This window comes from Leptodactylus fuscus, chromosome 2 (genome assembly GCF_031893055.1).
Source record: "Leptodactylus fuscus isolate aLepFus1 chromosome 2, aLepFus1.hap2, whole genome shotgun sequence".
In the NCBI taxonomy this organism is placed as follows: Eukaryota; Metazoa; Chordata; class Amphibia; order Anura; family Leptodactylidae; genus Leptodactylus; species Leptodactylus fuscus.
In genome coordinates, this window is record NC_134266.1 from 46730070 (window position 1) to 46748714 (window position 18645).

Below are 18645 nucleotides of genomic sequence, written 5' to 3' on the forward strand. Positions count from 1 at the left end.
CAGGGGCGTGTCCGGGAATTTTTTTTTTTTTTTTAAATTAGACAAATTTTAAACACTTTTCTCCTTCCATTGAAAAATTGATACAATAAATAATAAATGTAACAATACTAAACCATTTGCAGAACATGAAAATCTAATAATAAAATCAATGAATGTATGTGGAAAACACTTTCATAAGTACAATACAGGATGAAAGAGGAGAAAAAACCTTTCCTGTACAGTAATTTGATGGATGTTCACAACGTTCCTATGTTATTCTCCTTTTCAGTCCCTTAATGGAATATATTGGCTTTTTAGGCCCTATTTACAACAAACAGGTTGCTTTCTGGCGCCGAGGGCTTTACCATCAATTTACACAACAATCCTCCTTTCAGCCAGGAAGCAGAATTTTCTGCTTGTGTTGGAATAAACGCTAAAGATTTCATCGCTTTAATATGATGGCAGATACACTGTATTCACTAAGAAAAAGCAGTTGACCCTAGACAACAATGTTTTATCCTCATATTATGGATTTGTAAGTTAGGAATATTGGTAACCTTCCATTTGCCCTTATTGATACATGCTCCGGTCATCTGAGCGGCATCTACAGCGATTCATGTAGTGCTTGGAGAGAACTCAGTAGGGCACAGTTAGAAAAGTAGGAATAAAAATAATGAAAGGGTTTACCCATGAGCTGTAAAAACTATATTAAAACATTACACTCAAAAAATTCTGCATATTACAGTACCTCAAAAGTGGAGGGAATTCTGGCTAATGCTGTGGAAAGAAACGCGATGTGCGATGTTTAAGCGGAGGTCTTTTTCGCAGCATGACTGGGTCTTGCAGGAAGAGCAGATAACATGTCTGCACTATATCACGGCTGCTGATGGACATTACTATGCCAAACTGATAAAGGAAGTACTTCACATAATGGAGAAATAGCTGAACATCGACCTTGACTCTGCTTATTTGTTAATGAAGATCTATTGCACATATTAATAACTTTTTGCGACAGATAATCCATGTGTCACAAAACAAGTACACAATTTTGTTGGTGCTTGCCGGAATACCACTCCATTCACAAAGGGAAACACAACTGGGTTCTTGTTTTTGGTGAAGACCCAGTTGGACACCCACTGACCTGTAAGTTTTCACAACAGTGTGGATAGGGTTTAAGTTGCTAACATGGAAAACCCCTTAAAGGCCAAGGCCCCACACTGCGGAAACGCAGCTTTTTTGTTGCAGATTTTACTGCGTTTTTTTTTCTTAGCCAAACTTAGGAACGGATTAAGCAGAAGGTAGAAGTAGAAGAAGCTTCCGTTATATTTCCCAGTCCTTTTGTAGCCTTTCTTGGCTTTGTCTCAAAAAACCGCAGCAAAATCTGCAACAAAAAAAAGCTGTGTTTCCGCAACGTTGGGCCTCAGCGTAAATAATATCCCATTTTTGCAAGATACTTTACCAAATTCATTAAAGTTATTGAACCTCTATTTCTTTTGGATACAGAGCTCCAAATCTCCTGCTTAGATCACCATTTGCTAGCCACATGGTGGCATATACAGTATGCCCCAAGCTGCTTCTAGTGCTGGGTGCAGGTTGCCAACATCTTATTAAAAGGATCTCTATCTATGCAGGGACTATGGAGCATTGAATTACAAAAATAGAGTGCCAACCGCTATGCCTGCTCATTGAAGGAATACAATAGATGTAACTTTATGAAACATGGACAGGCAAAAGCTGCACAAAATATATTAAGAAATGTGCAACTCTGTGAGACGGGGAAGGAATAATGGGAGCTGTATTTATCTATGTTAGTAATTAGGCTGGCATAAAGCCCTGGCAGCATAAAAACAACTGTAATGCACAGAAGTGTTCAAGATAAATTAAAAAGTACAAAAAATAAAAACGACATTAGATCTATAGTGCAACATCTAGTTAGAATTCAGACACACATATGTGCTTTTCTGTATTGATTATACACTGTCTACCAATAAGTATTTGGACACCCAGTAAAGTTCTGTGGTGGTGAAGTTATGGTCTGGGGGTGTTTCTCCTGGTATGGACTGGGACCCTTAGTCCCAGTGCATGGTAAACTCAATGCTGACAACTATTGCACTATAGATAACAGTGTGCTTCCTACATTATGGCGGTTCTATGGGTCGGGCCAATGTTAATTCCAGGATGACAACGCCAGCTGTCAAGTAGTGAGGTCTACCATGCATTGGTACAGTGACAATTAGGTTAACCGACTGGACTGGCCTGTCCAGAGCCCAGACTTGAACCCTATCGAGCACCTCTGGGACGAGTTAGCTCGCCGAACTAAGGGGTGCAGCAACTGACCAAAATCGGTGAAAGAACTTACCTGCCTTCTCCAAGCCGAATAGAATAAAATACCACTAGCCATCATACAAAGTCTTGTGGAAAGCATGTCCCGGAGGGTGCCGCACGGACCACAGGTGTCCAAATACTTATTGGTAGACAATGTAATCCCAGAAAACCCCTTTAAGAATAACTCTGCGCTACTAATATTGTATCAACCCTTTCAAACTCTGTCTCTTTTCTATAATCAAAAAAGGGACCACATATTAATTAGTAATCATTATAAATGATCTTTCTAGTAAAACAATTTTCCATCCAAACCTTTTACTCTGAACTACTGAATACCTGCGCACTATGTAACCGGAGAAACCCATACAGCAATGCATTACAGCAAAGTTATTATTTCTCTGCCCCGAGCACTTTACCTATGAAACTAAACTTTCTGCAAGTTCAAACGAAATGATATTATATACTTTGGGTGATTATCTTACGATTCTGACAATATTCAGCTGTTAATAACACAAGGGCTGTAAAAGTCTTACTCAGCAGCTTTGTGCTGGAACATAAATCAGTATGTGAAGGTCTATAGAGAGCAGGGAGGATTTTTTTTTCTGTTCTGTGTTAAGATAAGAAAAGCTCAAGGAAAGGTCCTTGCGGTGATGCCCTCATTTATAAGTAAAAAGATTATACAATACAAGTGGGGAATCTCGAAAGTTAAAGGCTTTACCCATTTTTCAGACCAAATGCTAATGTTTTTCTCTCTCCGTGTAAAATTTTTCCAGTTCATTACCGAGAGAATGCCATATGCTTAACATTGTTGCCCTCATTGAAATGCCTGTCATGCAACATTAGTCTTCAACCAGAGAGCGAAGCTAACAGGAATTTTTATAAAGTTTTTATAATTTTAAGACTCAGGATAAAACACAAGTCATAATAAAAATGAAATATGTTTATTTTTTTCAGACAGTGATCTCCTTTCTTGTGTTGCTGACGGACATTGTAAAAACTGCAGATGTGTCCATCCTTACCTTAGCTCAGATTTGGTTAAAAACTTCAGTATAGAACCATGACAAGCTACCAATATGCTGACAGGCTGCAATTCACAAAATAACCACTAGTGGTCACATATACACAGATAAACGTCTCTTGACAGAGTATCATGAAATCATGCTTTTTAAAAAAAAAAACCCTCATGATATGTTAAACCAGGAACAAAAATAAGGAAGGACCCCATATGTAACTGAAGAGATTTGTCTTACCAAAAAAGAAAAATACTGACTTCTATAGAAAAGTGTTATAAGCTTGCTCTAAGACATATACAAAGGTCAAGAAGGAGGATTTGTTTTTACGACTTACTGTTGATGGGTTAAACGAGAGTTATCTAGTTATCTATCTAATTTCACAGAAAAATCTGTTTCTTTTTTGTTTCAATCTTGCCCTCTAATAATAAGATGAACATGAGCAAAAATTGCATCAAAAACCACATCAAAAACCGCGCCAAAAAATCGTGCCACATATTTTGCACCTCTCATTGACCTCTAAGGGCTTTTTCAGGCGGCATCCGCCTGAAGATAGCTCATGTCGCTTTTTTTTTTTACTGCTAGATGAAAAAAACTGTCGGTTTTTCAGGCTGATTTTGAGTCGGATTCTACATCAAAATCCACCTGCAAAAAACTCTGTGTAAACTGACCTTTACTCTCTCTACACTTAAACAGTTCTAATGTGATCTCTCCCTTGTAGACCTTTTGCATGTGATATGCCCACAGGTTTGGATGTTTTCCACCCTCTGCATACTCTCATCTATCAAATATACCCTCCTCTCCTTCCAGCTGCTTTCTTTAACAGTGTTAAAAGAGAGGGGGCATCAGAGAGAGACGACACATCTAGGAGCACTGAGCAGTCAAATCTATCTCAGCAGCATCAGGACAACCAGTTATGTGAAGGAGTTATACAGACTTTACAGCAGCAACGTGGAAGGAAATGTTTAATGATGCCTATTTATAAAGTTGTCTAATTTTGTAGGAAACATAGAAATCAGCAAAGAGTTGCCCATAGTCTTTAATTCTGAAATTCTCTACACTCATTAAGGTCACCTATTTTTCATTCCACAAAATTATACACAATTTATAAGAGGATTATCAAAGCTTTACAAGATAGAGTAGTGGAACAAGAAAATTGGATTGGACTGGCAGTGAACTGATTGTAGAGAAGGTACATGAAGGATAAACAGCACTAAACTCATACATTGCTTTCTATTTCTTAATGTCATAATATCAAGATGTAAGTGGATATCCTATTCAAATAGGAATAAACAGTAAGGTGAACATAGGGGAAGTGAGAGAAGATATGGTGTAATAGATAAATATAGTAATTGGTTAAGGCCTTACATTGTGGAAATACAGCAGAAAAAATGCTATGTATTACAGTACCAGCAAAGTGAATGAGATTCTGGTTAATGCCATCCACATATTGAGGGAAAATGAATGCTGCAAAAAAAGTTGCGTTCTCAAAAAAACGTAGCATGTAAATTTTACCTACAGAAACGCAAGCGTTTTCCTTATAGATTTAATAAAAATGCACCAAATCTGAAGAAAAAACCGGTGGAAAAAAACAAAGCATTTTCGCTGTGTTTCTATCTAAAAAGCTGCATTTTGCAACATGGGAGCTTAGCCTATTTCCAGACTCAAATGCATTTTTCATGCTGATGACCTATTCACAGGATCAGTATTTATCCTGTGTGGCTAAACAGTGCACAGGGCTGCACTGTTTGCCCCTATTATTTCAATAGGACCAGACTGTGTCGGCGCACCATGCCTTACTGCAACTACCAACAACCAGAGGTTGCCAAAATAGATGATCTGTTGCCAAGGATGAAAACTGGACCTTTAAGGTACAAGTTGTCTGAACCCGTATGATCACTATAACTAATACATCTCATCTGAATAATTATAATTTACCTGGGCGACAATTTGCAGCCGTTCTGTATGTATATTGATAATTTTCCAGAGGCAGCCAACATAAGCCCAAGGTAAGGAGGAGATGGTTTCATAGGTCTGGATGAGAATTCTGGATGAAACTGCACACCGACAAAGTAAGGATGATCTGCGGAGAGAAGACCCAGATTCAATAAATTGCAATACCATACAATAATGTATTGCAAAAATGTGTGCATAATGAATGAGAGCATGCAAATTCTAAACATCCAGTTTTTATAAACGAATAAGGCTGAAATTAATGGAAATTAATGGAAATTCTAACGGATTAGTGCCTGTTGCTAAAATCTTTTAATGGACAAAAGCTACGGACACTGTTGACTACCAACTGTAGTGTGAACGCCCATTAAAGGGTAGCAGAGTCTAGGAGAAGCACTTATATAAGGTGTCTTTTCACCCTCCTCTTTTCATAAACTAATATGTAGAAAGTAACTGCCTGAAAGGGGAGAAGAAAACATTCTTTCTAAATATTTCTTTAATGAGATATATTACAAAGTTTCATATATAAACCTTTACTATTCATTGATGCAAAGTTGTTTTTAATAGGAGGAATGCTTTAAGCACTTTTCTTGAAGTCTTGATTAAAAATTTCCTACAATTTGTTGTTGTAGAGGCTATGCATCTCATGTATATAGCTGGCTATGCTGCTGTCTCTGATACAGCTTTCACAGCATACTGCTCCTGACTGTCAGCTCTTTCTGCTTTACCCCTCATTTTTAACAATTTTAGGAGATTGCCACAAAGAGGGATAGGAAGATGTACATGGCGGATTGGGAGGAGGGAATCATTCAAGTCTTTGAGGACAGATCATACTCAAGAGTAAACTCACAAGAAAATGGAAGGAAGGGGTGAATCGTACAGGCTGGGTTCTGCTGTGCAGAAACAACAACCGAGGAAATTCTGGAGGGGGGGCGGACTCAAGCAATTCATTTCAGTGCAGGGGTGTAGCAGTACCACAGTATATGTATATCACAACAATAACGCTGTGGTGACACATGAGAGCTAGTGAAGACCGCTCCATTTTGGATACACAGTCCTCACATCCAGCATGTATTACTGGCTTTTCAGACAGACACTGTGATGGAGTTATAAGGGTTAATCTCATGAATTGTGATCACTTTTCTGTTCTGCAGCATAAGTGGAATTCAATGGATTCCTGTAATGCAATTTTATGGTTGGTATAAATGCTTTCACATTAATCTCACAGGCACTAAGACTATAAACCTACATACAAAGTTAACTATACTGTGTATTTATATTACTCATCATAATGTATACCCAATGATACGTCTTTCTATGATGGCCAATATTCTGCAGCACTATTGAGGATATTTATATACCGCCATTTCCTACACCTTTCTTCACTTTAAACATTGAAACTATCCAATAACCTTCAAGCTCGATGATCTCCATTCTCTGTCCCTCAGTGTCATGTCCAACAAACTTCAAACCTTTCTCTTCAAACTGTGGAATAAGTTCTGGATTTACCTGTGAAAAGTGAGAAAGGAAAGAGACTTCAAGTTACGGACTGCATGGCTAGCGTAATACAGTACAATATTGTATCCAATTAATTAATTAATATTATAAATGTGAAAGTTTGTGTGTTTGGATGTTTGTTCCTCATTCACACCGGAACAGCTGAATGGATTTCCTAGAAATTTCACATACACCTGCATATTGGCCAGGAAGGAAAAATGGGCTACTTTAAAAGTGTCTCACTTACCCCAAAATGCCACCGCAACCCTGCAAAGTTGTCTCCTGCTCCGCTGTCGGCTCGGGCATGACGTCACCGCAGAGAGTTACACACAGCTGCTATTGGTGCATGCCGGTGTGTGGGCGGGATAGGGAGCCAGCACAGCGGCCCATAGGTTGGCACCGAATTGTGGGCGTGGCCAGCGCGCGGGGACCCGTCACTGAACATGGCGGCTGCCCGCGTGGTTCCGAACACCACTGACATGCCGGCCGGCCACACACAGCCTCAGGCTGGCGTAGCATGCAAACAAGCCCAGCCGCACCTACCCGCGAACAGTGTGACCGGGAACACACACAGCATGGAAAGGACCGCACATGCTCGCTGAAGCTGCGGCCACGAGACACACACCTCCTCAGCATCTACATGGTGAGTGCTGCGGGAACAGGGATCGGCGGGTTGATAAAGGGAGAGGAGGGGGGTGGCACAGGTGATGGGTAGGGGCCGGGGGGAGTTGCTGGTTTGGGGGAGGTGCTGGTGGTAGGGGTTAGGGAAGGGCCCGGGGGGAGGGTTTGGCACCAGAGGGCAGAAGGTAAGTAGGGGGGAGGGGGGCCAGATTGCACATGTGGAAAGGGGGGGAGGGGCAGATTTAGCAGGTGACTGTAATCTCTAAAGGGGGGAAGGGGGCCGGGGACGCGGGTGGGGGGTAAGGGGAGAGCCACGGGCGGCGCTGCAGGTGGTCCGCGCAAGGGTGAGGGGACAGCGGATGAAGTCGTGGGTTATAGCTAGTAGTTACATAGAGATAGAAAGGCTAGTGTAATGTAAAGATTGAGAGTCTTCAGTAGTTGATACGTTTTTAATGGCTAACAAAAATGATGACAGATTGCAAGCTTTCGAGACTACTTAGGTCTCTTCATCAGGCATGGTAGGACACAATTTCTAAAGGCAAGCATACTTATACACAAAAAGGGCAAAGGAATCAAGTGACAGGTGATGGAAAGCAGTATACACACAAATAAATAAGTTAAAAAACAAATTAGCAGTTCAAAGGATGGTCATCTGAGTTTTATGGTCCCTTTGATTGGTGATGTGATGCTTAGTTTCTATAGAAGGACATAAATCCATGCAACAGATTTAACTTCCTCTGGAATGTGTCAAAGGTGGTCATGAGTTTATACTCCCATACTCTTCTGTCTCTCTTTGATTTGAAGTTCCCCCCTTAAAATCAAAATCTTCATGCAATTGATGATATCATGATGTTGATTGCAGAAGTGTTTTGGCACAGGGAGGTCCATTCTCTGCCCTGTGATCGTATGGCCATGTGAGTTCATCCACATTCTGAGTGTCTGCACTGTCTCTCCTACATAAAACCCCCTAGTGAGACACTTTGTCAGTGGTCAGTATGTGTTGGCATGTTTTGCACTTTTTCTGTCTACATGGAAATGTTCCGATTGTAGTTGGAGGTGACAGTGGGCTCCTAATGATCATATTCCTGAGATTAGGTGGCTGTCTATAGCACAGGAGAGGGAGGTCTGGAAATATGGATTTTAGACGGTCGTCTTTTTACAATAGTGGATGTAGTTTGTGTGTGATTCCTCTCAGCATCTCCAGGTGTGGGTTGTACATGATGACCAGGGGTACCTGATTGTTTTCTTGTTTAGTATTGCATTTTAATAAATCAGATCTTGGTATTCTGTGGCCCTGGCTATTTGGCTTTTAACTGGATGATAACCCTGTCCAGACCTCCCTATCCTGTGATACAGACAGCCACCTAATCTCATTAGGAGCCCATTGCCACCTCCAACTACGCATGACTACAGGTTAATCCCCTCAGTAGTTTTTGAAGGAGCCCATTTTCATTCATATGCTAATTAGCCTCCAGCGTGCACCAGAAGTCTCAGCGAGCACTGTCTGCTGTGTGTACAGCACAGGCTGCTGCTGATGACTCATCTCCCTGCTCTCACACACACATAGCAGACAGTGCTCGCTGAGACTTCTGGGTGCACACTGGAGGCTAATTAGCATATGAATAAAAATGGGCTCCTTCAAAAACTACTGAGGGGATTAACATACAAAAGCTAAGTGTGGAATAGCCTTTCTAATGGCTATGCAAGTATGTGCTTAGTTAAAAAAGAGTTTTCCCAATGACAGAGCCCCTTTAACAGCTCCAATACAGACCTGTATGCTTTCATAGCAACACATTACTTGTGCATACTGTGATACTACAGTCATACTTCTTTCTTCCCCCTACTTTTGCTTATGTACCAAATGTACCCTGAGGGTGTTCTAATGCTTTATTCTACACTCCGACTGCATCAGGACACCCTGAAGTGCGAAGGGGAGGTTCTGATGCTCTCTTGCCAAAGGAGCCTGAACAGAATGGAACTCCCATAGAAAACAAGGGAGCACAGAAGGAACTTAGATGTCATCCAAGTGTCTTCCATTAAAAATCGGAACCCCCTTGGCCTGTACACTTGGTCCTGTACATGAGGCTTTAGGGGTCAGATGGAAGCAAGGGTAACTTCCTGATGAGACTACACAGGGTTGGTTTGTAGTCTGTTAAAATGGACATATATAGGTGAGGTGACACTGATCATGCACAGCCTTCTATATAAGCTAATAAACAAAGCTTTCCATGATAAATCATTTTTATGTGGATTTTTCTGATATATAATACAATATAAATTAGAGTGATCACAACACTGGGTTTACTGACATAAAGTGTGTTCTATTAAGTGTACTATGAATATGTTGCCGTCAGAAACCTTCCATCAGAATGACATCTAAAATCACACCCGCGTCAGTAAGAGCGATGGCCTGTGACAGGGAGACAATTACCGTAATTACAAGAAAAAGTTGTAATAACTTATAGATCAACTTGATGCGTGAGATAATTTCTGTATGACATCAGATCTAAAATAAAACACTCCAATGTTAATGAATTTAATTAAATAGTACACGAGAGGGAATCGGAGAGACTTTCACGTAGAACAGTAAGCAAAAAATAAAACAGGAAAATAGAAAACACAGAATAAGTCAGTAGTCATCATCGGAGACACTGGCTTCAGTATTGAGACACGGGCCAAAGTATTGAATAATGGTTGTGATGTAGATAATTTATCCGCAGGCTCCAAATCTGGCTAAATTTATGTGAACATCTGCACAGTCATATGTGAGCTCATAGAATTAGGTAACATTAAGCTCAATATCTTTATATACTGAGCAAGAAGCTTGAAGCAGTCTCTTTGTCATTAAATGCTTTAAGGCTAGAGCTACAAGGCAACTTTAGCTGTGGCCACAGACCGCCGGGTCACCTTGCCACTCTTTCATTCATTAGTGGAATTGTATTATGACCCCAGATTTCTATTCGCAAAAAACAACAACTGAGCAATCTCTGATATTTTTGCGACTAGAAGTCCCAGTCACCGCACACTCAGGATCACAATGTGACTACTTTCACTAACTTGAGTGAAAGAGTCACAAGGTGAGATGTGGTCAATGTCACCATGTAGCCTAAGCCTAAATCCTAACCAAATACTTCCAGCTGGTATAGTGATAAAAACATCTCTTGGGGTATAGTGGTATGATAACAGTGGTCAACAGTGTCCGATTCTTGGCAGTACGGTGGTAAAAGAGTGACTGATGTCTGGTGGAAGAGCAGGAAATGACTATCTACATCTGGCGGTACAGTAGTAAAAGAGTGACTGATATCTGGTGGTACAGTGGTGAAAGAGTGACTGATATCTGGTAGTACAGTGGTGAAAGAGTGACTGATATCTGGTAGTACAGTGGTAAGAGAGTGACTGATGTCTCAAGAAACAGCAGTAAAAGACTATCTATATCTGGTGGTACAGTGGTAAAAGAGTCACTGATATCTGGTGATAAAGTGGCAAGACATCTCAATTCTATTGGAGCAGTGGTACCAAAAAAAAAGAGCTTCTTGTGAAATAGTGGCACACGAGTAACTAATAGTGGTGAAAGAGTGACTGATGTCTCGTGAACAGCAGTAAAAGACTATCTACATTTACTGGTATAGTGGTAAAAGTGACTGATGTCTGGTAGTACAGTAGTAAATGACTATCTACATCTGGTGGTACAGTAGTAAAAGAGTGATTGATATCTGGTAGTACAGTGGTGAACGAGCGACTGATGTCTCAAGGAACAGCAGTAAAAGACTATCTACATCTGGTGACACAGTGGTAAAAGAGTCACTGATATCCGGCGATACAGTGGCAAAACATCTCATTTATGTTGGAGCAGTGATACAAAAAAAAAAAAAAGAGTTTCTCTTGAAATAGTGGCACAAGAGTAACTAATAGTGGTGAAAAAGTGACTGATGTCTCGTGGAACAGCAGTAAAAGACTATCTACATCTGGTGGTATAGTGGTAAAAGGACTGATGTCCTGTAGAAAATTTTGTAGACGATATCTAGCAGTACAATCGTACAAAACTGACTAATGTCTGGTGGTGCAGTGGTAAAAGAATGACAGGTTCTAGTGGAACAGTGGTACACTAATAATTAATATCTGGTGGTACAGTGGTGGAAGAGTGACTGATGTCTCGTTGCACAGAGTTAGTGGTATAAGAGTGACTAATGTGTAGTGGTATGGTGGTAAAAGAATGCCTGAGATAGATCAAGTAGTAAAAATCTGAACTTTGCCCTACATTATAATACACATACCGTGGACAAATGAAGGATCAGGGAGAAGCGCAGCCTTTTGGAGAGGTGTCACTGTATATATAAGTGTATATATTTATCACTAATAATTAGTACATATACAGGGTGTCCGGAAAGTAAGTAGACATAATGAAAGGGTGGACTTTAGCCGATATATGAATTGTTTTTTATTAATGAACATGTGACCAGAAATGCACCGTTGTGGCGCTGCAGGTAGACACCGATTGTTGGTTTCCTATCCCTCGCTGCGCCATGTGAAAGGAGAAATAATTTTGTGTACTTACTTTCCGGACACCCTGTATATATCTATATATGTAATGGGAAACATTTTTTAGTTGACATCAGATTGTGTATGAATATGAACCTATGGTTTGACATCGCCGATAACAGCAGAGGTGAGGTGCCACAGGCAGATTTTAAGTAATAATGACCTGTATCCCTTTCATCATTACTCTTCCCGTCCTCGGCAGACTGACCTAATGTCAGGAATGTATTATTATGCTGTTGCTCATAGACATATAAAAATGTTGAGAAATACTAGAAGGTCTTAATCAGAAATTAACTCCTGCTGGTAAAGTTGCGTATATATTTGTGCTTCTAACATTACACACAGGTATAAACATAATGGGGAGGATAATAATACAATTAGAGATTAACGACTTTTTCAAAAATCCAATTTGGCAGCGGAGTTCTGATCGTGGGAGTTAACCCCTGAGATGCCCTGGCTGCTTCTATTCGGCAGCCCAGGGTCTTAAAGGTGATTAAAAAAAAAATACTGATGCTCACCTGTTCTGGGTTCAGCATCCACTCAGGAGCTCTTCAGGCAGGTGTCGAAGATCCTGCTTCCCAGGCGTCACTGCTGCGGCCTGTGATTTCGCCCCAGCAGTCAGGCCTGGGGAGCAGGACCTCACTCACCACCCAGAAGAGCTCCAGAGTTGATGCTTGGGCCCAGGACAGGTGAAGATCAGTATTTTTTTTAAATTTTTTAATCACGACAGCACCCCCTGATCTCGCAACAGGGAGTGTAGAGGGGGACATGTAGCATAGCGGAACCCCTTGTCACCTTTGCCAGAATGCGCTCTATTGAAGAAATATCGGTGCTTTTAATTTTGGTACCCTTATCCGTGCACTGTCAGTGGGGCCGACCTCACAGCTCAGACGGGCCCAGTCTTACAGTCTGTCAACTGGACAAAATGTTTTTGAGTGCATAGTAGAAGAATGTCTAGCAGTCAATGATCTCTCACCAAAAGGTACACTACCCAAAAGTAGCCTCTGAGATCTTTTTTTATAGGACAGCAGGAAAGCACTTTTACGCCCTCTTGTGGCAAGACCCAGCATCTAATCAGACCACCTTTGTAATCATTTAGATATCTGCCTGAGAAATAACTTCATGCCAAGTTTTGAAGCACAGGGCCATTTCAGTCTGGGAGTATTATTTGCTTGTTTTTTTGTCAATGAGTGCATTATCTAACTTTTATTCATGTTTTTAGGGGAATATTTGACAAAAACACATAAATTCTGCCATGGTTCTCTGAGTTTTGTTTTTACTCACCACGCAGTAGCCTGTATTTTATGGTCAACACGGTTATGAGATTATTTTGCTTGCTTTACTACTGTTGCACAATACTTTTTCTTTTAAACCTTTTTTGGTGTCGCAGCTTTCAAAGAAGCCTTTGGATATATTCTCACATAGATTTATCACGCTGTGTCCAAAGCGGAAACCAGCATGCCTAAAAAAGAAGCAGCTTGACCTGTCGAAGAATAGTACTAAATCTGAAACACACAGTGTCACCTGCAGCAATTGAAAACTGCAAACAATGGCAGAAGCCCAAGACACAGCTTTGGATTTATGTGACAGACTTATCTGGTAGACTTCCTTAAAAAATTTTTTTTAAAAATCATATATATTCTGATGCAGTACTGAAATAGAAAAAAGTTAAACACATTAAGGAGTTTTTATGTGCCTATAGCAAAGAGCCAGAGAAAATGGTGAATCACAACCCATCAAAAGGACGTATTAAAATGAAAAGTTTTATTAAGATATATATTAAAAAGGGAAAAACCCGTAGGGCAGAACAGAACAATCCTACACAAAAGACTTAAGGGAGGTCACTGCAATAATTTAATCAGATTTAGCAGTGTACTGTCCCTTTAAAACATTCTCAGCAACCGGAGACACAAATCTTAGCCACCGATTTCTTTTGACATTGTTGCTTAGCCTAAAAGAGGACGCCTACTAAATCACAGCGACCTCCAAAAGCTAGAAAATAAAACAAAGCTTGCCTAATGACCTTTACTGGCATCCTAATAATGCAAATTTATTTGCCTGTAAAGGTAACAATTAGTAGCCAGCTTAGTATTATACTGGCTTCACAGCAGTGTTTTAAAGTGGCACCTCTATTATATATCCGATCTCCAGATAACACCTGACGCGTTTCTAGACTGCTTTTTAGCATCAGTCATTCATCAGAGGTGCTAAACAAACAAGTCTGGTTTTGTCCTGATATAATAGCTGCCCATCAGACTCTCCCGCTCCCCCTCGGCACTAATATGTGGCCGCCTGGAAGTAGCATTCAATAATTCTGGTTCTCCGTTCCATATATAAAAAAAGTAAAACTGCACAACATATTAATAAAGGTTCTGCTACACATTAGTATCTGCAGAATTATATTCTTACTGTCTTTGAACACCCATGTATATTGCTTGTTTTGTATGCGCTACACAAATAACTTCATTTAAAGAGATTGAAGGAGGAGGCTACCTCCTTCTGAGGAGAGTGTTCCCCACAAATGGCATAGACTCATAGCAAGACACAATTTACTATCTCCCCCGAGGCCTACACTACCCTTCGACCTTCTCCCAGCGCCGCACCTCCCATGACGCGACCTGAAGCGACCGCATTTTTGCTTATCTAAGCCGCTCTGCCACGCCCCCCTTCACTCTTCCCCCAACTCGCTGGGGGGGGGGGGGGGAGGCGCGGCTTTCTATCATCTTCCTCGGGCGGCAAAAAAGGTAGGTTCACCCCTGCCTTCTCCCTTACCTGGCTAACCCAAAAAGATGCATCCAAACCACATTTTGGCACAGATTAAGGGACCACACACCATCCTCCTTCAAAAGTGACACCACACTGTCAACTTTATGGCTGTAGCAGATACTTTATCCAACTTTCTGCCGCAATAACACTTCACATCCACATGTGAGGCATATCTAAAACACCACTTTTACTGTGGACCCACCAATATGGTTGGAATCCTTTGTCGTCAAAAGAACAGAACCGAAGGGAATGTGTTCAACTCTGTATTGAACTTACTTACTCCTCCTTGCATCTGTTTTACGCCTCAACTGAGAACAACCAACCCCTCCCTCTCAATATTTACTTTATCTCTCAGTTGATACTTAATGGGCACATGGGGTACTAGACCCATGAAACCCCGGTATCCCCTAGATATAGCACTAACATTACATTACCATATGTTATGTTCATAGTTTTAATCATCCCTCCCTTATTCCCTTTGTCTCCCCCATACCACCTTTCGATGTCTTCTCTGCACCGCCGTTCACTAGAAATCCTGGTTTTCGTCTGTATGCAAATGAGTTCTCTCAGCCCAATGCTGCCAGAGAACTCCCCAGCGCCGCCTCCATCTTCTTCAGGAATAGCCTCTCTGCGCGTCTTCTTCCAGAGCTGGGTTCAACCCTCCTACAAATGCGCAGTCAACTCTACCATCGGGACTCGGGCAGAGCCGACTGCACATGCGCATGGCCATTTTTTTTGTGGCCGCTTACCCCAGCTTACTATGTAAGCGGCCACAAGAAACATGCGTAGAAGCTTGAACCCAGCTCCGGAAGAAGATGCACAAAGAAGCCGTTCCTGAAGAAGATAGAGGCGTTGCTGGACATTTCTCTCGCAGCATTGGGGACGCCCCCAGTGCTGTGTGAACACTGGGGACCACTCCCAGTGCTGCGAGTTACTCATTTGCATACAGACGGAAAACGGGATTTCTACCACATGGCGCAACAGAGAAAAAAATCTAAAGGTAGGAGAAGAATAGCCTTTCTTAAGGCTATTCCTACATGTAAACGAGAAAAAATGTGACTTTAATGATAGAATCCCTTTAATTTTGAACTAGGACTTGTCACGCAAAAATGTAGCCTTCATAAGACTACTTAAACGGAAAAATTAGAGCGTTATGGCTGTTGGAATGAAGGAAATAAAAAAACAAATCTTGCCATGACAAAAGTATAACAAGATTCATGTGATTCTGAACAGAAAAATAAATGATATAGAAAGTGGGGAGGAAAAAAACAAAATGCAGAATAAGGAAATCAACGTGTCTTATGGGGGTCAATGTTGATAGCTAGTTTACTTGCCTCGTAGCGATGTCGATGACGTTCTTCTACAAAATCTACATTTTCATAAAGCTTTTCTGAAAAAAGATAATCATATATTTCATGAGTCTATAATATAAATTGTAAATTCCTATAGAGGTAAAACAGATTTATCTGCACGTTTGCACACAATGATATATCTATATATATATCTATATATCTATATATAGATATATATATATATATATATATATATAAAGCGTTTACAGTAAGCATTTCAGGCAACAGTAATATATGGGCTGTGGTAGTATTATAGCTGCAAGTCCCGTGATCAGGGATAACAGTATGACAAGGAGAGACATAGGGTGACCATGTCTAACAGGGAGAGACATACAATGATAGACTATAGCAGGGGGTGACAGAGGATAATTGAAAATAACAGGGTGATAGGGAGTGACAAATAGTGGAAGAAACATGAGGGAGTAGAACCCAAAGCCAGAAACGAAGATCACAAATCTCCAACAATTCCACCATGTCTGGGCTAGGCCTATAGGTAAATACACACAGAAAAGAACAGCGGTGGATTGTAGCTGCAGAACACTCATTAAAGAGTCAACTGTGCATGTCCGTTCGGCCATTTACCTGTGGCCTCTTATATGAGTGTCCGTTCGGCCACAGGAAAATGGCCGAATGGACATGTGCAGTTGGCTCTGTCAGCTGATGATGAAGCGAAGAGGCGCCGGGAGAAGACGACAGAGGCGTGTCTTCGAGAGCACAGGGGATGGAGAATTCACAGAAACAGTGCGGATCAGAATAATAAAGGCAGGAGAAGAATAGCCATTATAATGGCTATTCTGACGATTCTAATGATAGAATCCCGTTAAGTTACAGATTTGGGGCAGATATCAGCACTTTCAAGGGGTTTAAAAGGAGTCTGTTACCAAGGTGAAGTATAGAAATCCAGCAACACATCTAGATAGGTCAGACTCACCTGAATGTAACATCTTCTATTCCCATGAATATTTGTCCTTCTGTTGCTGAGATATTAATTTATTTTGCAATATGCAAATGAGCAGTCTGTAGCACAGAGGACCCCTGATCTGCGGGGTCCCTAGTGACAGACCCCCGCAGACCTAACACTGATGACTATCCTAAAGACAGCAGATCAATATTAGAAACTGAATAACCCTTTAACTTATAGTTGAGTTAACATGGTTTTTAGAGATGAGCGAACAGTGTTCTATCGAACACATGTTCGATCGGATATCAGGGTGTTCGCCATGTTCGAATCGAATCGAACACCACGTGGTAAAGTGCGCCAAAATTCGATTCCCCTCCCACCTTCCCTGGCGCCTTTTTTGCACCAATAACAGCGCAGGGGAGGTGGGACAGGAACTACGACACTGGGGGCATTGAAAAAAATTGGAAAAAGTCATTGGCTGCCGAAATCAGGTGACCTCCATTTTAGACGAATAGTGGATTTCAAATCCGGGTCATATGAGAATGTGAACTTTGTGACTATGAGACAGGGATAGCTGTACAGGCAGGGATAGCTAGGGATAACCTTTATTTAGGGGGGAATGTTATTAAAAATAACTTTTTGGGGCTCTATCGGGTGTGTAATTGTGATTTTTGTGAGATAAACTTTTTCCCATAGGGATGCATTGGCCAGCGCTGATTGGCCGAATTCCGTACTCTGGCCAATCAGTGCTGGCCAATGCATTCTATTAGCTTGATGAAGCAGAGTGTGCACAAGGGTTCAAGCGCACCCTCGGCTCTGATGTAGGAGAGCCAAGGCTGCACAAGGGTTCAAGCGCACCCTCGGCTCTGATGTAGGAGAGCCGAGGGTGCACTTGAACCCTTGTGCACCCTCAGCTCTGCTACATCAGAGCCGAGGGTGCGCTTGAACCCTTGTGCACACTCTGCTTCATCAAGCTAATAGAATGCATTGGCCAGCGCTGATTGGCCAATGTATTCTATTAGCCTGATGAAGTAGAGCTGAATGTGTGTGCTAAGCACACACATTCAGCTCTACTTCATCGGGCTAATAGAATGCATTGGCCAGCGCTGATTGGCCAGAGTACGGAACTCGACCAATCAGCGCTGGCTCTGCTGGAGGAGGCGGAGTCTAAGATCGCTCCACACCAGTCTCCATTCAGGTCCGACCTTAGACTCCGCCTCCTCCGGCAGAGCCAGCGCTGATTGGCCGAAGGCTGGCCAATGCATTCCTATGCGAATGCAGAGACTTAGCAGTGCTGAGTCAGTTTTGCTCAACTACACATCTGATGCACACTCGGCACTGCTACATCAGATGTAGCAATCTGATGTAGCAGAGCCGAGGGTGCACTAGAACCCCTGTGCAAACTCAGTTCACGCTAATAGAATGCATTGGCCAGCGCTGATTGGCCAATGCATTCTATTAGCCCGATGAAGTAGAGCTGAATGTGTGTGCTAAGCACACACATTCAGCACTGCTTCATCACGCCAATACAATGCATTAGCCAGTGCTGATTGGCCAGAGTACGGAATTCGGCCAATCAGCGCTGGCTCTGCTGGAGGAGGCGGAGTCTAAGGTCGGACCTGAATGGAGACTGGTGTGGAGCGATCTTAGACTCCGCCTCCTCCAGCAGAGCCAGCGCTGATTGGCCAGAGTACGGAACTCG

The 18645-nt window shown here is 41.7% G+C and overlaps 1 protein-coding gene across 2 annotated transcripts in view; it reads right to left on the reverse strand.

Annotated features, from left to right (window-relative positions):
• CTPS2 (CTP synthase 2) overlaps window positions 1-18645 on the reverse strand; it is a 150837-nt gene that overhangs the window by 29723 nt on the left and 102469 nt on the right. For both annotated transcript variants that reach the window (XM_075263671.1, XM_075263670.1), the window contains 3 exons: window positions 16025-16080; window positions 6680-6776; window positions 5253-5397 (listed from right to left, as the gene is read on the reverse strand). In XM_075263671.1, coding sequence (XP_075119772.1) covers window positions 5253-5397; window positions 6680-6776; window positions 16025-16080 — 298 coding nt within the window. The remainder of the gene's footprint in view (window positions 1-5252; window positions 5398-6679; window positions 6777-16024; window positions 16081-18645) is intronic.